This window comes from Papio anubis, chromosome 12 (genome assembly GCF_008728515.1).
Source record: "Papio anubis isolate 15944 chromosome 12, Panubis1.0, whole genome shotgun sequence".
Lineage (NCBI taxonomy): Eukaryota > Metazoa > Chordata > Mammalia > Primates > Cercopithecidae > Papio > Papio anubis.
In genome coordinates this window covers 28,266,998-28,290,173 of record NC_044987.1, presented here as the reverse complement: position 1 = coordinate 28,290,173, position 23,176 = coordinate 28,266,998, and the positions used below count along the sequence as shown (strand labels likewise).

General features: G+C 35.7%; 1 protein-coding gene and 1 long non-coding RNA gene across 7 annotated transcripts in view; one reads left to right on the top strand and one right to left on the bottom strand.

Moving 5' to 3' along the window:
* LOC103877865 overlaps window positions 1–13,043 on the top strand; it is a 25,187-nt gene extending 12,144 nt beyond the window's left edge. Inside the window, exons 3-4 of one of the 2 annotated variants that reach the window (XR_002517186.2) lie at window positions 8,023–8,113; window positions 12,719–13,043. This is a non-coding gene — a long non-coding RNA (uncharacterized LOC103877865). Of the gene's footprint in view, window positions 1–8,022; window positions 8,114–8,350; window positions 10,241–12,718 lie in introns of those variants that run through there. The other variant, XR_002517187.2, reaches the window with a different exon arrangement.
* Window positions 13,042–23,176, bottom strand: part of KBTBD3 (kelch repeat and BTB domain containing 3) — a 27,943-nt gene continuing 17,808 nt past the window's right edge. For 3 of the 5 annotated variants that reach the window (XM_003910631.4, XM_021926494.2, XM_017948920.3), the window contains one exon: window positions 16,518–20,668. In XM_003910631.4, the coding sequence (XP_003910680.1) occupies window positions 19,063–20,668 (1,606 nt within the window). In that variant the 3' untranslated portion in view covers window positions 16,518–19,062. Of the gene's footprint in view, window positions 20,669–21,859; window positions 21,985–23,176 lie in introns of all 5 variants that reach the window. The other 2 variants (XM_017948922.3, XM_003910630.5) reach the window with 2 other exon arrangements.

The following is a 23,176-nucleotide window of genomic DNA, read 5'->3' as shown; positions in this document are numbered from 1 at the left end:
GCTTACTATGTGTAAGAGTCACCATTTTTTCATGATCAACAGATCTCTAAATAGAAATATTTATACACTTTTTATACTTGCCATTTAACTAAAAATTATTTATGAAAACCATAACAATTGAAAATGAGCAGGACTACAGTGAAAAACCTAGAAAACAAGGCAACAATAACAAGAAACTAACTGATACAACTTCAGCACTTTTAGAAGAATATGCACAAATACAGGAAGCCAAGCATTGCCTTGTACTTAATTGCTAAAATGAGAGCAGTGCACTACTGAGGACAATTATTAAGAAGCACATCACTTGGCATTTTCTGTGTTGGCCATTTGATTATACTTGTTTCCATTCGTGCATGTGGACTTTGGACATTTTTAAAAATTATGCTGCAAAGAAAGCCAAGCATGTTTTTCTGTTTTATGTGGTGAACAAAATTGTTTTGCAGCATCACTGACTAAAGTAATAACTGTTATTTCAAGACACTTGTCAAAAGCATGAGGCACTACTTTTGCTGGCAAGCAAAGGTACCTAAGGTCATTTGACAAACTGATCCATAGGGAATTTCTCACCGCTAACAAAAGAAAGGGTCTGTTCAACATTCTAATACGACTGGTTGTGTTCTCCCTCACCCCTCACTCTAAGCAGTTTTTAAAACTTTCCTTCAGTGCTTTTAAAAACTGCTCTATCCTATCTCCCCTGTGCTCAGGTGCTCAACATCCTTTGCCTGTATAAAGGAATGATCCCCCAAATGAATCTCCACTCCAATCTATCCCCATTTGCTCTTCTCCAGATTCTCATATTAAAGCATAGATCCCATCTTGTTTCCCTCTTCCTCAAGAACCTCTTATCCTGCTTCCTGATGTTCTTTTCCATACCAACACCTCAACTTCTGAGTCTTTACAAGGTAATTTCCATTTTTATTTCTTGCCACCAACAGGCAGGGATTCTCTATTCTCTATCTGTACCTTTTATTTGGGATTTTGTTCACATAGAGATTTTTGTCTGGTTTTATTGTGTGCTTAGAGGGAAGTTGGGGAGCAGAATGGTGGGGTTTATATGCTAGGCTGCAATATATGCCTATAAGTGGGTGAGTTTCTGTGTCTTTGGCAGGAAAGTGGGTTATTGTATCTTGGATAAGCATTGAAAGTTGGCAAAAAGAATAGACAGGACAGTGGAGACTGCCTGACAAACAAACAAACGAACAAAACTTCAAAGACAGCACAGGAGGAGGGGTTTATGTGGGCACTGGTGAAGGAAGAGGCAGACAGTTGAAGATCTGGTTGGGTAGCAAGCTGGGCCGAGTTATACAAACAGGTGTCAGGTTCACAGCAACACAAGGACTTATAGTAGAGGCTATATAAAAGGTGAGTTTTGACTATTTCTCTATGCATAATTAAGTGAGCTTTGTTAGTAAGAGCAGTATAAGATATTGCCTATTCATGGCTGAATTAGAAGTTTAATCAGATAGAAATATTTTAGCCATTAATATACATGTTTTAAATTGCATGCATTGATTGATGAGTCATTGTTGTTCTTCCTATCAAGCAGTTTTGTGTAGTGGAGGCATCACTGGATGTCGATTCAAAGAGGTTTGAGTTCGTGGAAGATGATATATTGCAAAAATGGCTGCAATATCTCCCATGCCCCTCAATGTTCTCCTGCAAAGTGGCTTTGCCACTCCCCGATCAAGAGTAGGAGTCTACTTCTCTTTCTTGAATCTGCACGGGTCCTGTGACTATCTTGACCAAAACAAAAAGGAAAACAAACAAACCCAACAGCAAAAAACCAGCAGAAGTAATGCTACGCCAGTTCAGACATAGCCCTTAGCTGGCTTGGCAGTTTCCACTTTGCCCTCTTACAAAGCAGCCACCATATCAGAAGTTTGGCCACACTGATACTACCAAGCTGTGAGAATCCCAGGCATTGTGGATAGGTCCTAGGGGAAAAGATGTCACATGGTGAAGAAAAGATGCCAAGAAGCACTGAGGCAGCAGACAGGTAAGTGAAGAAACCACCTTGGAAGTTGAATCCTCACCATCTGCCTCTGATGCTTCATAGAACATAAACTACGAAGCCAAATCTTTTTGGAATTCCTGATCCACAAAATGGGGAGGGAGGGAGATACAATGGTGGTTCTAAACCACTAAATTTTGGGGTGTTTTGTTAAATAGCAATGGATAAGCAAATAGGATTCTTGTTTCATTTCTGTCATTTAGTAATCCAGTAACTGAAGTTTTTCATCCACATCTATAAAATGTAGACATTGATCCTGGTCTGTCTACCTCATGTACTTACTGTGATTTTCAAAGAAGATAAATAGATGAAAGTATAGTGAAGGCAACATATTATTATTGCAGTTTGAAAAATCTCTATGTCTATAACACTGATTTGTATGTGTCCATCATATATGTTTTCATTATCTCATGATGGTTCTTTCCAATTATAAGCATGGATATTTGAGATTAGATCACTGTATTTAATTTGCAGACTTTGAAATAGGTTTCAATATAGGTGGAATGTCTTTTTATTATATATAGAATTTACCCTATTATGTTGTTCTGATAATATTTTAAGCAATTGATAGCATTTTCCCTTCAAATATATTTTACATTACAGTTGAATATGATTAGAAAGCATCCCTACATTTTTTAAATGATCAAAATGATTTTCCAATCATTTGAACAAATCACAAAGCCTTGCAGGAATTCTATGGCTCATTGTTTCTTGACTAAAGTAATTTGAAACAGGAAATAAAAATCGATTCTGCTTCTCTAAATAATAGAAAAGCTAAGGAGAAATTTTTTAAAAAGCAGTAAAATAATATTGGCTGTTTGTTTTTATTTCTATAGAGCCAGCATATTTTAATTTACAGTCAGCAGAGAGACTCTTAATCTGCAAAATTGGTCGATAATGTAGTTCAGTCACTCTCAAACTTGGAGGCATTCTGGTTAATGAAGGAAGGGCTCACTTTTCAATTATAATTCCCGGCGATAATAACCTTATAATGTTGAACAAAGGCTAAATGTGTATTTCTTCTAGTAATAAAATAGAAAATATTGACCAAATAAAGTTTCAAAACTGTGCTACTTCCAGGCATCATATCTTGGAATTGAGTGTTCTAGTCAATTTAATAATCTAGTTAATAAAAATTTTAATAGAGAGACAATGGAGTTTCGAGAAAATGGTTTAGGTTCTATTCTAAGCCCATCTTCTTACTAGTTGTGTGGGCAAGACATACAACCACCTAAGCCTCAGTTTACATTATCTGCTGCCACATAAAATGGAGATTATCTATATGATTAGGGTTATGATGGTTAAGTAAGAAATAAATGTAAAGTACCTCTCATTATGCTTTATGTCACAGAGCTTTAATTGGAATTTGTTGCTGTGATATGTATCCTGTGGGCAGGACTGGCCCCATTGCTGGATGTGTTGCTAATAGCCTTGACACTTCTATAACCACTGTTATCAGCCCTACTCCTATTACTTGTTACTGCACCTGCCGGGTCAGACGCAGAACCTCTCTTCACCAGAGGCTCCTGAAAAGATATTTTAGGTTTTCTTATAATCCGTTTTTCTAGATAAGCTTTCCTTGTGCTTGGTTAGTGGAAACTTGAATCCTGCCTCCAGTCCATTTCTCCACCTGCCCACTGTCAAAGAGCCATGAGATGTCCTAGTCCTGGGCCAGCTACTGCTGCTTCCTCTGCGCCACCTGATATGGTTTGGTTATTTGTCCCCACCCAAATCTCTTGTTGAATTATAATCCCCAGTGTTGGAGGGGGCCCTGGTGGGAGATGTTTGGATTATGGGATTGGATCCCTCATGAATGGCTTGGGTCATCCCCTTGATGATTAGTGAGCTCTTGCTCTGAGGTCATATGACATATGGTAGTCTAAAAGTGTGTGGCACCCCCCACCCCACACACACACTTGCCCCTGTTCTTCCTATATGATATGCCTGTTCCCCTTTGCTTTCCACAATGATTGGAAGCCTCATAAGGCCTCCCCAGAAGCAGATGCTGCTGTGCTTCCTATGAAACCTGAAGAACCATGAGCCAATTAACCTTTTCTTAATAAATTGCCCAGTCTCCGGTATTTATTTGCATCAGTGCAAGAACAGCCTAACACACTACCCAATAGACACACATAACACTTCTTCGAGACTCATAATTCTAATGTCTCTTGTTTAACGGCCCCGAAATCTGTAGATGCATGTGACCAGGACTTCTAGTGACCTACTCCTCCTCATGCTAGACTTTCCAGTAGGTGCAGTCTCTTTACTAAAGACTTTTGGGATATTGCACCTAAAGGTTTGGATTGCCTATAGAAGATTTTCTATGTGAAATCGTTCTTTTTGTACCTGCTGGTCTTGCTGAAGTCACCTACTGCATCAAGTCAGAGGTCAGATCTGTGGCTGGGCTTGCCTTGAGAATATCAGATGGCTAATGCGAACTCAGCCTAGGTATATAATGCTGCTTCTTTGATTTACATCTCTAACATGGTAAAAGAAACCAGGACAAAATGAGAAAAGAAAGAAGAGTGCCTTGAATTTTATTCCATTTAAGAAAAAACATTTCAGCAAGTAGGCCACATATATTTGCATCTTTAAAAAATTAAATCAATACAGTAATCAAACAAAAATCCATTAAGCAATGAAACAGCAGAGCTACAAATCTACATTCTTTTTAATGAATGCATTTAATCGTTAAGGGATAAAATGTTCAGAGGAAAAACTCAATGTGTCCTTGGCTTTAAATAGATTTAACCTTGCAAATACTATTTGTATATTCAGCCTCTACCGCTAAAAAGAAATTATTGTCAAAAATGCAATTTACTTTACCAAAAAAGAACAACAAAACATTAAATACTGTTTGTGAAAATGCTGAAATACTAAACATTCACTGGACATCCAGAGGATGAACTCTACTCTATTAGGTACTTTTGGACCACTGTAATTTTAGTTAGAGTAGTTCTTGTCCTCAGAAGGCTTAGAATGAAATAGGGAAAGAGATGGGTAAACATTAGATATAGTAAAAATATGTTGATTTAGTTAATATTAAGTATAAAATTTGTTAGATCATAAATTGACTACTATTTTAAAATTCTTACTCTATACTGTTCTCTATACCTTTAAGTATGCATCCTAAGTTAAAAAGCCATATAATTTTATTTGAAAAGAAATATAAAGTATCAAAATTAGAAAGAGAAGCAGTCTTCAAAACTAATCCTTATATGATGCTATTCTGGGCCTGATACTATCTAAAGGGTTCTATACATATTAACACACTGAATTCTCATGATGATACTATAATGAAAACACCACTACTATTCCTATTTCTCAGAGGAAGAAACTGATTGGTAAGATGATAAACAACCCGCTGGGTCCTTGTACCAAATTCAAGTAAAAGAGGAATGACTTGTTCAAATCAAAATAATTTCACGTTGCAAAATCGATTTTTAAAACTTTCAAATATTCACAAATACAGGACAAACAAAAGTGTAGGACAAAAAAAAAAAGCCAGTAGTTTAGAGAAGAGTTTTGAACTGAATTTTGAAAATGAAACTTTTGTTATAGGCATTTTCCTGATTAAGTACCTACTTTAAGCCATTAGAGATTAATATATTAGCAGGAATTAGTTTATATCAGAAAAATAAGAAGGAGAGAAGGCCAGCTGGGCATGGTGGTGCACGCCTGTAGTCCCAGCTACTTGGGAGGTGAGGCAGGAGAATTGCTTGAACCTGGGGGGCACAGGTTGCCGTAAGCCAAGATTGTACCACTGCACTGCCAGGGTGACAGAGTGAGACTCCATCTCAAAATAATAATAATAATAACAACAACAATAATAATAATAAAATAAAAAGATTTCATGACAAAGACACCAAAAGCAATTTCAACAAAAGCAAAAATTGACAAGCGGGATCTAATTAAAGAGCTTCTGCACAAATGAATAAACTATCATCAGAGTGAACAGACAACCTACAGAATGGGAGAAAATTTTTGCAAACTATGCATCTGACAAAGGTCTAATATTCAGCATCTATTAGGAACTTAAATTTACAAGAAGAAAAAGTATTAAAAAGTGGTCAAAGGACATGAACAGACACTTCTCAAAATAAGATATACATGCAGGCTGGGCGCGGTGGCTCACGCCTGTAATCCCACCACTTCGGGAGGCTGAGACGGGTGGATCACGAAGTCAAGAGATCGAGACCATCCTGGCTAACAGGGTGAAACCCTGTCTCTACTAAAAATACAAAAAATTAGCAGGGCGTAGTGGCGGGCGCTTGTAGTCCCAGCTACTCGGGAGGCTGAGACGGGAGAATGGCGTGAACCCGGGAGGCAGAGCTTGCAGTGAGCCGAGATCCTGCCACTGCACTCCAGCCTGGGCGACAAAGCAAGACTCCATCTCAAAAAAAAAAAAAAAAAAAAAAAAAAAGAAGAAGAAGAAGATACACATGCAGCCACCAATCATATGATAAAAAGCTCAACCTCACTGATCATTAGAGAAATGCCAATCAAAACCACAGTGAGACACCATCTCACACCAGTCAGGATGGCTATTATTAAAAAGTTGAAAAAGAACAGATGCTGGTCAAGTTGTGGAGAAAAAGGAACACTAATACACTGTTGGTGGGAGTGTAAATTAGTTCAGCCATTGTGAAAGACAGTGTGGTTATTCCGCAAAGACCTAACAACAGAAATACCGTTCGACCCAGCAATTCCATTACTTGGGTATATACCCAAAGGAATATAAGTTGTTCTATTATAAAGGCACATGCATGTGTATGTTTATCGCAGCGCTATTCACAATAGTAAAGACCTGGAATCAACCTAAATGTTCATCAGTGATAGACTGGATAAAGAAAATGTCATACATATACACCATGGAATACTATAAAACCATAAAAAAGAATGAGATCATGTCCTTTGCAGGGACATGGATAGAGCCGGAGGCTGTTATCCTTAGCAAATAGAATCAGGACCAGAAAATGAAATACAGCATGTTCTCACTTATAAGTGGGAGCTAAATGATGAGAACACATGGACACATACAGGGGAACAACACACACTGGGGCCTATTGGAGGGTATAGGAGGAGGGAGAGGATCAGGAAAAATAACGAATGGGTACTTGGCTTAATACCTGGGTGATAAAATAATCTGTACAACAAACCCTCATGACACACATTTACCTATGTAACAAGTCAGCATATCTTGCACATATACCCCTGAACTTAAAAGTTTAAAAAAAGAAATATGCAAAGAGAAAAAACAATGTTATATGAGTCTAACAATTCCATAAGAAATGTATAAAACCAATGAAGTTTAAAAATGGCAGCCAGTGAATTATGTCTCTCTTGTTTCTTCGCCTTTTACAATATGTCTTTACTGTTTGCTATGGAGTCTGTTGAAATCTGTGCTGTTTTGTGAATTGCTTGGACCAATAGAGCGCAATAGTAGTAGTATCTGGTACTTCGAGGGCCAGGCCTTGAGTCCCTGTGGCTCTGTTTTCAGTTAGAGGGAAGCCAACCACCATGGAAAGAAGTCCAGGCCATCCTGCTGAGGAGAGGGGCCCTAGAACAGTGCTTTCCAATAGATTCCTGTTATAATGAAAGTACTCTACATTGTCCATTGTGGTAGCTGCTAGCCACATGTAGCTATTGAGCACTCCAAACATAACTTGTAACTGAGAAACTGAATTTTAAACTTTATTTAATTTTGATTAATGTAATTTTCTATATAAAAGACATACGTGGCTAGTGCTTACCAAATGGGTAAATGCACCCCAAAGGAAAGAGGTCACATGAGGAAAGAGGCCACAAGAAGAACTAATGTGTCCAAAATGACTGCCAGCAACAAGGCACCAGATGTGAGAGGCCTCCAACCCTAGTTAAATCTCCTAGCTGACACCAAATGGAACAAAGACAAGCTGTCCCTGCTGAGCCCTGCCCAAATCTCTGACCTACAGAATCATGAGCAATAAGATTGTTTTCAGCCGTTGAATTTGAGGTGTTTTGTAATTCAGCAATAGGTGACTGATATAGACATGGTGACTGCAACAAGGTCTTGCCATCCTAATGAGGACCTGTCTGGTGGAGCCAACTGCCCTTTTCCAGGTGAGATCTGATGCTGTTATTCCACAGAAATGTTGACTGCACATAGGCCCCAGCTCAAGAAATTAAGGTGCTTGAAATAAAAGGTGCAAGAAATCAAACCCATTTTCTCTTATTAAGCATCAGGACCTTCATATGCAGATTTCAAAGAGAGGTCATTGTCATGGGAATGGAAATTTATAACAACAAAGTCTGGGCTCCAGCCACTGGATTTCAGTGTTTCTTCTTTGTTCTCAACAGAACCTGTGAGTCTGGATCCCTCCTGCTCTCCATAAGATAGCCTTCCACCTTTTTCTTCTCAAAGACACAGATTGTCATAACTCTGGGCATATGTAAGTGTAGCATATGTAAGGCCAGAGATGTTAGCTGAGCAGATCAGGGCTGAGGAGTGACAGTTTACAGCAACTATTGATATGACTCCTCTTGTAGAATCACTAATTTCTTTCCTTCAGCCGTCACCTTTTTTACTGAATTCCTGACTCTGCATTGTATAAACGTCCTCAATATTCCTGGTCACATGGCATTTTTACTACTTGACTCCTTGCCTCTGCTTTCTTTTACGCTCCTGGTGCTACATCAATTACATTTTCAGGATCAAGGAGAAATATTATTAATGAGAGGGATCTTTGTATACAACTAGACTTTTTAATGATTGACTATCCTTGTTTTATAAACATTAATGAGCTGACCTCTGCACGCTTTCAAGTCTGATATTATTTTGGTGAGGATATATGATGGTGAAACAAATGAGAAACGGTATTCTCATTTAGCTTATTAGGTGAAAAAATATTAAAGTAATACCCTGTATGATATATGACTGCTTGCCAACATAACACTTCATATATGGCTAGATGCATGTACCACGGTAGGAGATTATTGAGAAAAAAACTTTTGGATTTTGCTCATTCAAAAATGTATACATCTTCTGCATTGCACTTTGTGAAAATAAGTTATTTAATATATTAAAAATTCCTTGTAGGCTGCTAAGATCTCTCACCCATTTAATGACCACTCTAGGCTCTGTAAACTGATTTTCTGACTCCTCTACTCATGGGTGAGCTGGAGAGCTAGCTTCATGCTTTGGCTGTCGTCAGTCACAGGAGCCCCTGTTGATCTTGAAAGCTGTGAGTCAAGGAGCAAAGGGGAATGTTCATCTGGGCAGAACGGATGTGGAGGCTAAGGAACTTTTGAAGGCTTATGGTTCTGGGAAAGCATGGAAAACAAAAATGGGGCCAAATTGAAAGTGTTAGCAATAGAAGCCAGTCAAAATCAAGAGATTCACAGAAACAGCAGGATGCTCAGTGAGTCAAAAATAGGAAACACACTGGTTTTCTTGCCACAAAAATTCCAAGCCTAGTATAGTGACAAACACAGTAAAAGCACAGGAAATGGTTGTTGAATGAATTAATTAATATAATTATTAAGTGAGAAACTCATGGTTGAGTCTAAGAGGGAATGTTTAGAACCAAGTCAAAACTAAACTGTGCATTAGGCAATGTTTTACTTTGTCACACCAATTTCTTTACGAAGGCAGACTTGAGTGCTTTTCAGATTTAAAATTTCATCCCTAATTGAAGAGCGAAAGACTGTGGTAGCATTTGAGACAGTTAGGGGAAGATGGCTTCTGTTGACATCAGGGAAAAAGAGACAAGGAAGACAAAACATTTGTTGAACAATTTCTATTTGCTAAGCATGTCACATGCATTATTTTATTTAATTCTCACAACATCCTTTTGTGAGTGCTTCATTTCTCTTACCCAGTTTTATTGATAAAGAAACTAGGGCACAGGATGTTTAAGTAACTTACTCCAACTTACGCAGCTTGTAAAACAACCTCTATGGTGGAACTGAGATTCAAATCCAGGCTTGTCTGATTCAGAGCTAGTTTCTCAACCTTTAGCCCAGTGTGTTGTTCAACTTGCCCACCAAAAAGAATTATTTGCAGTGCTTATTAAAAATTTGTATTCCCAGGACCCAAGTCTAGAACTTACTAAATCAAAATCTCCAAGACTGAGGTCCTGCATTTGGTACTTTTAGCAGGCACACCCCAAATGATTGACTGATTGATTGATTGACTTAAAATGTTTGTAGAGAAGGGGGTCTCCCTGTGATTCCCAGGCTGATCTCAAATTCTTGGGCTCAAACTATCCTCCCACCTCAGCCACCCAAAGTGCTGAGATTACAGGTGAGAGCCACCCACTGCACTGGGCCATTATTTTAATTTTAATTGTGAGACTTGGTCTCACTGTGTCACCCTGGCTGGAGTGCAGTGGCACAATCATAGCTCTCTATAACCTTGAACTCCTGGGCTCAAGTGATCCTCCTGCCTCAGCCTCCTGAGTAGGTATTACTACAGGTGTGAACCACAATGCCCAGCTAATTTTTTTTAACATTTTGTTTCTATAGAAATGGGATCTTGTTATGTTGCCCAGGCTAGTCTCAAATGCCTGGCCTCAAGCCATCATCCCACATTGGCCTCCCAAAGGACTGGGATTATAGGAGTGAGCCACCGTGCCTGTCCTAGATGATTTATTTTTGAAGCAAGTCTGAGGAGCACTGCCTAACACAGTGCATGCATGGTAGACATTCACAGAAGTATTGGTTGGAGCTTCAATATTTCATTTATCAATGAAAGAAATGTAGATGCTTTATTTTAAACTATTGAATAGTTTTCTTTATAAAAATTCTTAGAAACAAGGGTGCATATTAATTTGTTCTTGTAAAAGAAATTAAATGGAAGAAGACTGTGGTAATATTTTACTCCTTCAGGAATACTGAATTCAAAGGTGAATACTGTCTGTAAAAGAAACACAAAATTTCCTGATTTGTTAAAAGGTTGTTTTAAAAGGAGCTATAAATAGTTTGAATTCCAATTAATGTTTCATAACATAAAAGGGTGGTTAATCTCTAAAAGGAAAAACATTAAGGCTAATTGGATTTTTAAATCTGAAAAGCCCACAGGGAAAGGCTTTTCTTGATTAAAAAATTTAAACTCATTTTACAGCACACATTTTGGTCAGGGTTAGGAAAGGGTAATTAACTTCCCATGGAAGATTCACTAATTACCATCAGAGCAAAATCAAGTTAAGCAAGCCCTAAACTTAGAAGAAATGCAAAAATATTTATTATCAGGTGCAGCAAAATCTAACACTGTAAATACTAGGATAGTATTTAATATTTATGCCTAAATTATATTTTAAGATAGCTCCCACAAATTTCTTGTGTTTCATGAATATTATTAAGTTGGCTATCTTAGGTTTAGGCTCATTAAGCTTTATAAAAGTCTTTAAAATTGTAAAATTTAATAAGCACAAAGTCACTATAGCATGGGTTTTATAAAAAGCAGTAATAAAATCTTCAGTTTTCAATAATTAATGTTCATTATGCAGACTGGTCTAGTGCCACATTGCCTCAAAATTCAATATGCTGAATTAGTTTCAAAAACCTCAAAACACTTTATAAACATTTTGAAGCTTTTTACATCCATAATGGAAAGAATATTACATTTTTAGAGTTATTTTCACCGGAAAATATACGTAGAAATCAGTTAAAATCTGTATATTAGCTAAATAATTACAAATAGTTTTCAACAAAACTTATTTTGTTACTTACATTCTAAATAGATAAGAGCCTGTGGCCCAATATTACCTAACTCTTGTTGACTGGAAAGGAGACAAACTGCTATTTTAAATGCTTTTCACAATTTTTTGTAAGAATGGAGACTGAGATTTGTCATTGAGGGGCTTCTGTCCTTTTCTCTACTGAGTGGGAGGAAAAGGACTAATTCAGATGGGTTCAGAATTTTGGGAAAGCACTTCAAATGCCAATGCGTTGGACTGCAATGATTAACCATTCTGTTTAATGACTTAAAAGGAAAGCTTCAATCAGGGCCTGTGAGTATTAACATGTTAACTCAGAGAGGAGACCTTGATTTGAGGAGAACATCTCCAACAATGTGGCAGGCCAATTCCCTATGATATTCTTAAGTTTTAAAATAAACTCTGTTAATGGCTTCTGTCTGGGGGATTGAAAAGAAGGAATGGGTCTATGTTTGAAAGCAAAGTGACCTGCAGAAAGTTGGAGGCACATTGAAGATTGGAGGTATTAAGAAGTCTGGAGTGATACGATTGGAACAAGGACTAACAAGTAAGCATCAGAGCTCTTCGGAAATTTGGAGAAGGCAAGTGGCCTTATGCAGTCATGTGAGATGGGGACAGAGTTCACTTTTCAAGGGTTGGGTTCCCAAGGGGGAAATCTGTTGCAACCTGTGCCATAGTCTGTAGGAAGGACTTGGGAGTCAATATCACTTAGAAATCACAGCTCACTGCAGAGGAAAACCAGACACATGATAGAAAATGGCCCTGTCCAGAAATGAGACAAATTTACAGGAACTGGAATTAAGAGAGCATCTGTCCAATGCAAACACATTCAAAGCCCTTTTGTGGTACTACTTAGTCTCTCAAACTTTGGCTCCTTCACTAGCTCCTCCCGTGAGTATCTGGGTATATGAAGTAGATAGGTTCATGATATGCCTAGTGTCCAGTGAGGCAGGGTTGGGAAGTTCTTGGCCCTGCAGATTTGACTAACTTCTGCTCCTCTCATCTGCAGCCCATGGACATTTGGCCCGTTCTTCTTAGCTGTCAGGACCTGGAGATCTCTCTCCATCTATGACTCACCTGAAGACTGGTTGTCACTATATTCATTTCAGACCTAGTTTTCCACCTTGAAATCTATGTTGCTGGACATACCCCAGCTACAGAAGCCCCTTTGGATAATCCTCCACCTTCACCACCACACTTTTAGTACTCCTGAGACCATTAAAGCCACCCAGAAACCCAGAACACCTGGGAAAGGAGCAGCAAGAAAATGAGAATCCTGGCATTCACCTTTCTCCACTTCTTTTATTTGTAATAATAAATACAGACTATATATATTTTTCTGAGATACATTTTAATAAATTATTTTATAGAATTGAAATGTTTTACTACATGTTAATATGGTTAACATGGACCTCAAAAATGCTAATTTTAGTTCTCATAGCATATGCAAAAGCCCACATTCCACTAACAGAGAAATGAAGTAAGTTGTGTGTGCAATGTAAATAGCTTTGGGCACTACTCCCCTGCCTGAGTGGGAAAAAGGTCGTTGACACTATTATGCTCTGTAGGAGAAATGGGAAATTTGCAATCATTGTTTTATCCATTATTGCCTTTGAAAAGAAACAGAGAATTAAATATTATAATGAAAATTCACTGAAAACGAATACTCACCAAGCATTAAAAAATTAAGTGGATAAATGACTTTGAATCTATAATTTCACTTTCAAGACCCAACAATACATACATAACTATACAGTCAATTATAATATATACATGCTCTCCAAAGATTGGCAATGCACTTGTATAATGCAATTTCACTCTAAAAAAATGCTTTTGATTAACTTTTCCAGTTATTGTACCACAACAACTAAAGTTGCATAAACTACCTAAACCAATTTTCTCAGAGACTTTGAACATAAGCAAGATTAATATTACAAAAAAATTAACATGTACATTAAGAAAGTACAATGTGGTAGCATTCTAAAATGTGAAATTCTAACATAAATCAAAATAATTTCCTTTTCATATGAAAATAAGTAAAAAAAAATACAGATATACCAAACTGATTCAGAAACAACTAAAATATATCTTGCTTCACATATTGGGTCAATATACTATCAGCTTATTGGATGCTTTATTATATGACAGGCACTCTGCCAACTGCTGGGCCCAGAAATGCTGCAGATGTGTCCTTATCCCTAAGAGTTTCTAGTTAAATGAGGAAGACAGACATATAAAGAAATATTTATACTACAATATGATACTCATTAATGGAGGACTGTGCTCTGAGTTATTTCAGCAATCTTGTTACCCTTGAGACCAGCAGCACAATTTGTTGAGCTAGTTAGACTTTTATGGTTGGGAATGTCAAAGTTAGTGAGATGAACAAAACTATCTTACTCATAGACTTATTTAATTTTAGTCTTGTTTTATGAAAATATCATGCTCTATCCAAATGGACTAGCTGCACAAATCTCCAAATTTAGATTGTTATTGTCATAAGGCTGGTCAGTATTGATTTGTGAGCCTATTGTCCTCTCATTCACCACCAAGGGTGTGACTGCTTTGGTTTCTATTTTTTGTATAGTTTCTGGAGTTTTCTTTAGTGTTTTTAAAAGTCTTCAAACCATATCTAATGACAAATTGTTTGACTTAATAACATTTGGCTTCATAATTCCTCTCCCAGAAAATATGGTTGTGATTATGTTGATGGGCATGAGTAGGAGAAGGGAGACACAGCAGGACTGCAGTCCAAATGGGATATATAAGATTTAAAGAGCTAAATGAGGGAATGACATGTCTGAATTATCAAGCACACTGAGAACAGACAGGGAGGCAAGGTCCATACAAGAAACAGATTCTGCAACACTGGTCAGGCTCAATCCACCATAAAATCAATAGAGCTAGGTAGGATAGATTGTCTGAGGTAATTGTACAAGAAGATACATAACATCAGCTATTGTGGGAGATGTTAAAGTGCCAAGCATTTGAACAAGAATAAAAATGAGGTCTTGATTTTGGAGTAATGGAAGACATGGTACTGGTTCAAACACTTAAATGACTGGCATGTGAAGATAGCGACCTAGGACCAAGGCCTGGAAGTTATTACAGGGAGGCAGACTTGTTTTCAGTGTTAGGAAGAATTTTCTATTAGAACTGTTCAAACGTGGAGATAGTGATTCTTAACCACTGAAAACACCAATTTAGAAATTGAAAAAACAAAAATTGCATGTCAGGGTGTTTTACAATTTAAAGGAAATTTCTATAGCAGGCTTGGAAGCTGCATTAGCTTCCAAGGTTATTTTCAAATTTGAATGAGTCTATGATTTAGAAGAGTTATCTTTTGGTAAATGTATAATAGTATTTCCCTGTGATTGAATTCCCCATTTTGACATTAAATTTGATCAAGCATCAGTCATTGAATATATTTTATAAACACATCTAGATGTTTAAGACATATTCTTTCACATTATGTAATATTTAAGTAAAATTACTACCTTTGCCAGTATAAATACTATGCAGAAAAATAATAATTTAGGAGAAAATTGTAGGTACTGATCTTTCAGTTTCTACTCATTATAAAATGAACATACCTCTATGGCAAATCAAAGGAAAAATCCCAACTAGCAGCTCACTGTAAATGTCAGCACCATTTACAAATTTTCCTAATTAAAAAATTTATCTTGAATAAATATATAGTTCCAAAAATGGTGTTGTTTTAAGACTCAGTTTCTATTGAAAAATCGTGAGTATCAAGAACCACTGAATCAAGTTATTCACAATGCCTAAAATGCTAAATAAGTTGGAGGAGAAAACATATATCAGAAATGATGGAGATTGAGATGTGTAATAGAATGTAGAAATCTTTGGTCATGCTCTTTCATATAGGAAATTATTGAGCTAATGATCTTCCATATGCCACAGTTTTGGGTAACTGGTTTCATTCTAAAGTATGACTATAAAGTTGTTTCTTACACTGGACAGAAATACGCTCCCTATAATTTTCAGCCTTTGTGTTTAGGTTGCCATTCAGAGCTGCCCCCCTCAGAGAACATTTTTGAGATTTATACTTTCAATTCTAAATAAGAGTTTCCACAACACTAGATCCAATTAAACTGAGCATGATGATCTTAAAGTTACATTATATATTCAACTAATCATGACATTATAATATTTATTACATTCAAATCTCAAAATGTAAACAGATGTATCCCTCTGCGCTTAATTCTGATTTTCAAATGGTATACCTTGAGCTAATAAGCACACTGAACATATATTCAATTGCTCTTCTTGGTATCTGAGAAATATGGAATCATATTGCAGCATGTGGTCGCTCTTGAATACTAATCCAGCTTTCAAGGGTAGCATGTAATGAATATTGCTGTGATAACGACCTCCTTCACTCCCCAGACCAGAGCTGATTATGGGAAAATAGTTAGCTTTGATTATGTAAATATTCCTCATACTACTTAGTTTCAAAGGGTGTAGATGAACAAAAGGTTCTCCACATTTTAGGACTGTCCATTAACTTTGAATGGATCTCATGTGTTAAATATACTCTATTTTGTATTTAATAATGCCATATACCTACTTTTCAATTTTAGAAGACATTACAATATTAAAATATTTTTGGCATGCATAATGCAAATGTAGTGGAGCAAGACAAATGGTAATGGATTTAGAAATGTTAAATAGAATTTTTCCACAGGAATGATAGCAATCCGGATAATGAGCATAATTATTTTGTCTCTTACACTGTAGCACTGGCTGAAGGATATAATGAAAGGAAAACAGACTTTAAAAAAGACTAAGAGCCCATAAAAGGATGTTATTTTCTCTTACCTAACCTCACAGACAGAAAAAACAGCTCCTTCTGGAGGTACTGAGAATAGACTGGATGGATCACTGAGATTTGCAGGTCAGAAATCCAGAAAGGAAGGTGAAGTCAGAATAATATATATGGTTCTTAGACAGTGAAGCCACAGTCATTAACAAGACCAGAGGATATAACCAGAGTGTAGTCATTGCTCCTGTGTGGTCGAGTTCCTCGAGGACTTTGAAGACACAAAACCGTTCTCCAATAAGGCAGACAGATCAAATGAAAGTGCTATCTTTATAAGGAGAGGCAAAGTATGAAAGGAGAGGAGTTAGTGGAGTGGAGTCTAGCACAGATTGCTATGGTGACCAGGAAAAAAAACAGTATGCAAAGAGTTGGAGGTTTTTTGATTAGACAGAGTATTTTCCTTGCAGTGATAATTGGTGGAGAGAACAAAGGTACAGATGTAAAGGGATGGCAATCAGTGAAAATGATTAAAAAGTAACCCACAGTAATTATTAAAAAAAAAAAAAAACTAGGGCAAAAAACCTTCTGCATTAGAAAATGTATTAAATCAAATGCAGAGGGAGCCACCTAGGCTTTGATAACAAGAATGTTTCTGGAAACATTAGCATAAAGCAAAGGCCAATCAGAACAGTAGTGGAAATCAAGAAGATGATAGAACAATGAAGCAATATCAAAAAGGGATTTGATTTTGGGTTTCTCCTTTCTGAAATAGATGAACAATTCCTAAAGTCAGTGATGAAAACAATATTTATTTTAAACATACTCTATTAATATATATGCTTAAATTAACAGTTCAGTAAATCCACATATAGGTTATTCACTGTGTTATGGTCTTTCTCAAATAATTTGTTTTCAAAGCCACACACACACAAACAAAAGCCTCCACTGAATTTTCCATTTTTTTAAACACGCAAAGTACAGAGCCAACTACTCATGTGCTTAGATAGGAAGGCCACCAATTTTACAGAATACTCCTTATAAATATGTCATCTAATCAGGAACACTCCTTGATTTTTAAACTTCATGAAAATGTACTGTAATATTGCATTCCATTTTGAAAAATACATTTGGAACTTATGGTTGCATAAATTTATATGATAAAATAAGAGAATCTTCATTTAAGTATATTTCTACTTAGGAACACACTTTTAAAGAATGTGCACATTTGAGAAAGATTAACATTTACAACTGAGTGTAGAAAACTACATTTGGTTCCAGAGAAATACAATCTACACATTACCTGAGATGTAAAGCAAGGGTCTTAAAACCCAAAATGCCTTTTATCTTTTAAACTGATTAAAGAAACATATATTCTTGGAAGGCAGAATCACCTACCTGAGAACAATGACAACAGTACTCTTACACTGTTTGGGTTAAAGATCAAACATCTTAACAGATGCAGGTTGTGAATACTATTATCAATACCAATAGCCAAGTCATTTTTTTTTTAATTTAGAAAGTAATTCACTGAGAATAATTTACTGAAGTAGTAAACCAACAAGGTGCTTTATAGTTGGTATACATCATCACAGAAAATTGATATGGTACTAATTTAAATCCTGAAATGTTTTATGTAGCTCAAATTTAGACAAAGCTTAAGAATGCAATAATAATGATCCACTTAATTAGAGGTCAATTTTCTATGTCCTCAATTAGGCTGGAATCTAGCAGTGATACATAAAAAGTATTTTAGTACTAACATCCCAGAATCCAAAAATTTCCCATTGAGGGTTACATGCTAACATAAACTCAGGCCAGGTGTAACTTAGAACTACTAATTAAATCCAGAATGTTAATTTACTAAGATTGAACCAGAAAACGAGAGACAGAGAGAGAGAGAGAGAGAGAGAGCACGAGCTAGAAATTGAAACCAACTGACACTGAAAACTAATATAATCAGCAATTTTTAAAGCATTTAAGTAACTGCTAATGGCATTATAACATGGTACATTATGCTCTTAATGAAAAAATGAGTCATTAAAAAAATTAAACTATGTTTAGTGTACTGTTTATAAAGCTGGGAAAATTATTTCTGAACTAAAAAAGGGGAAAAAGGGTACCTAAAAGAAGTTAACCAGTCATCACAAATGATAGGAATTCAACAACTCATACCCGCAGTAACAAGATTCTCACCTCTAATTTATTTTTTACTTCATATAAGATGCAGTGTAATTCATTTTTACTCTCTCAAGAGATTTCTCCCATCTAAATAGTACAAATCTTTTATGGACAGAGTACTTTAAAAATTAAAGTGTCAGAGTCTGTGATTTGTAGTTTCATGTGAAAATACTAAGTATTCTGGATTTCCCAAGGTTAAATTATATTCAATATAATTTTTGGTAAAATATATTTTGTATTTTAAGTTTTGGGAAACTGTTTATTTATATATGGTGTACATACGTAATAACTAAAAGCAGGAGCGTTTTATTCCATTAAGATGTATAGACCTTTTTACCTATCATTTTGGTTAACAAGTTTACGTTACTAGAACTGGACTCGTTTTAGAATGTTCAAGCACATAGATTAGAAAACCATGGGTCTCTGTATTTATTAAACTGAATCACCTGGCAGTAAAATTCTGTTAAGGCTCTAGGCATTGGTGAAACTTCTTCCCACTCAGACCTGTTGCTGTGGTAGACCTGCACTTCATCTGTGATTTCATCTGGTGCATAATCACCACCTAATATATAAATTTTATCTTCAATTCCAATTGCACCTGCATTAAAGCCTGCACACTCAAAAGATCCTTCGCCTTTCCAAACACAAGTGTCTGGACAAAAACTATAAACCTTATAGGTGGAAAGGTCACATATATACAGTGTACAGTTTACTGGTACAGCTTTAATTAATGTTGCATGAAAAAATTGTCCAAACTCTGCTACTAGTTCAGACCACTGATCAGTTGTAGCATTATATTTAAAAAAGCAATCAAGTGATGGGTTAAAAGCATCTGTAATCTCTACCTCTGATCCAAGAACATAAATTACATTTTGGCATGCACTTGCTTCTGGATAGTATATGCCTCTGGGTAATGGGCTAACAGATATCCATTCTTTGGAAAGCGGATTGTAAGATTCAACATCTAAAAGACTTTTAATGTCCCGGGATCCTCTAGTTTTTCCACCTATGACAAATAATCTATCGAGAGCCATAACTGATGTATGCATGGTTCTTGGTGTTTTCATAGTTGATACCAAGAAGAAATCGTTTTTGACTGGACAGTAGCACCAGGTTTGATCAGTGGCATCATGATATGACTCAGCAATATGCAGTCGAACCGTTCTACAACATTTCCCTTTGCAACCACCTGTCAAGAATATTTTCTCTCCGTAACTCGAAAGACTAGATCCTGGCAAATCAATCAGGTGTGATTGCGGCAGTATTTTCCATGAATCAGTTTTAATATTATAGCAAAATGTATATTGATTTTCTCCATTTTCCTCAGTTTTGTGAATGAATATATATTTCTCAGTTGTGGATGGTCGAGCATCAGGGAAGAGTCCACCAGAACCTTGCACACACTTAATTGCATCCATGATTATGTCAAAACAGTCTGTGCTTTTGAGTAAACTCTCTTCGTTGAACAGACAGTCCTGAAGTGTCTCCTCAGATAACTGATGCAATCTTACTTTTTCAATCAAATGAGGCAGATACTTTTGCCTTGATTCTAAGTTATGTTTAGTCCAACTAAGGACAACTTTCAGTACCATTTCTTCTTCAGGAACATTTAATTCATCTGATTCCAGACATTTTTGTAGTACTCCAAAATTCATCTCTAAGAAATCACTGGATTTAAATAATAAAGAAAAGTGATGTTGTACAAAGTGTAATGCATGATCAAACAAACTGGTGGAGCCATAGCTATCTGATATAGATAATAACTGTAAACAATTGACAAGATTAATACTTTTTATTAAAAAGTCACTGCAAGCTTTGGATAGGAAGGAAACTTGAAGAAATGATGACAACTGGAAGAACATTTCCACATTATCATCTGTTATTTTTGTTTTTCCAGTATAGGCATAATCGAGAAATGCTTTTACTGCTTTGGAGGACAAATTAGTAATGGTAACACTTCCATCATCTCTTTCTTTCATGTTTACTTCAAACATAGCCCTGCAAAAATAAAGAACACAGAAAAACAACAGGAATATTTTATTCCATAATTATTTTCAATATTACCTTAAGGAGGTTTCCTTACTCTTGACTTAAAATATATTTATAAAATCATGTTTTAATTGCATCCTAATATCTAGAATTATATGCCATATTTATCTGCCAATAAACATATTACAGAATGCCTATATTACAAAATATGTACATTACAGCTGAGCTATAGCAACTAATAAAAAAAGACTATAAAAAGATTCAAATTTTGTATACTGATTTGATTCTTATTTATTATTAACACTATTGGGGCAAAATCTTGCTGATGGCCAAATTTCTTTATTTATGGATTAATTAGTAACAACTGTGCTGGTGATAAGTAAAATTACTTAAAATATAATTGTTTAGAGCTTAGAATTTAAAAGTCTCTTTCAAATTCATCTTTGATTTCACATTAATGAAATAGAAAAGAGTACAGTGAGATACTTGATGTCTCCAATGACTCTATTGTGCGGGCGAAATTCACCAAATAAGATACATGTCTAAAAAGATATTTTATAAAGTTCTTTAGGAGAAGGGGAATGTGATCTCCTAAAACTAAACAGCAACAGTGAACCACATCAAGCAAAAAGGTGAAAAAAAAAAAAAAAGAATTTAATAGGCACTGAGAGATGGAGATAGGTCCCCAAATTTGAATAATTAGACTAGCTTGAAAGTTTTTCAAAATAAGTTTTGTTTTATTGCTACATGGTAAAGTTGACAGAATCTAAGGAACTGGAAATTTCTTTGGCTCAGTTTAGGTAAAAACATAAATTATTTGGAAATGTATTATTATGGAGCAAAACGTATTTTACTATTGGTTCTGGTTTAATAATGATTTTTATTTGTGCCAGTATTGTCCAGGATGTCTTTCTGAGCAGTGTTCATAGTTGCCCAAAGTATTCTAGGGGAAAACCAATTTACTTATCAAAGTCTACTCCAGAAGGTAATGAAATCTATTTAAAAAGTACAACATCCAACTGAAAAATACGAGAGAACTTGCAAAATGTTACATATTATGCAGGGTTTTTTAATAATGAATATCAATAGAAATATTAACCTGTGATAATAATTATATAGATTATTAAGACATCTACAGCAGTTTAGGATAATATTAAGAGTCCATATAGCCCAGCTGGCTATGTGGTCCATTGGGCCCACCTGCCAGTGTATGTAGCCTCTGCCACTTATTAGCTGAGTGGCCTTGGGGAGGTGACTTAACTTTATTGTGCTTCGAATTCTTCATCTGAAAATGGAGGTACTGGTAGTATCTATGTCATTGGGTGCTGAGAGGAATAAATGGGTTAATTGATGCAAAGTATTAGCTTTTAATGCTATCATTATTTTAAGAAATGTTTTCTATCAGATTTGATGTAGTTATAATTTACTATCAGCTTCCACATTTTCTTTGAAAAGACACATGTAAGATTATATTTCTATACTTCATCCTATTCATCTTAAAGTATCCAGTTAACATCTATCTCCAATTTACCATCTTATCATAAAGTATGTATAAAATGTTTGCGATTCCTTTTCAATTTCTTGTCACCAATGAGACCTTCCGTCTCAATAATAATTTTCATTTTCCAAAAACACTGTAAGAGGGATATTATCATGCATTGTGCACTTTTCTGACATTTTTATTTTACACTTTCAGTACTCCATTAAGTGAGTTTGATCATATTATGAATTAGCGGCATTATAGGAGAGTGTAAACTGTCAAATGTCTATTACATATGTACATATTTTAATGTGAACTGTGTACTCACTTAATAAAGTACTATAGGTAATAAAGGATCTGATACTTTTGTTATTTATACCAGGTAGAAAACTTTAAAAATACATTGTTCTGATAGTAATTTTAAAAACTAAATAAAAAACTATAAAAAACTAGCAGTAAGCTGAACAAAGAACTATGTGCAAAAATTATGTATAAATTGAATAAAAAACAACATCAAGAAGAGTGCAGGTCTAGACATTCAAATGCCTACACAGAGTATTTTATTAGCATGAAAACATTACAGGGAAATCAAGCTGTGTGTTCACACCAGATTATTTATATTTTTGCTAGGTTTAGAAATAATAATAATAGCAGCTAATATTAACTGAATATAGTAGGTACGGTGCTAATTATTACTTATACATTATCTCATTTAAGCAATACAGTAATTCTATGAGTTAAGTCCTATTTTTATAATCCTACTTTTTTTACAAATGAGGAAACTGAGGCCTGAAGGGGTTAAGTAACTTGACTAATAAAACATGTCTAGTAAATGGCAGAGCTTGGATTTAGATTTAGGGCATATGTATTAAGAGGCCAACTACTTAACCACTGTACTACATAGTGATGAAGAGGGGACCTGAAGGATAAGGGGAAAGAAAAGAGTTACATGGAAGAAAAGAGAGGAGGGAAGACACTGGTGGAAATAAGAGTGACAGAGTATAAGACAGTAAGGGCCCCAGTGAAGTTCAAAGAAC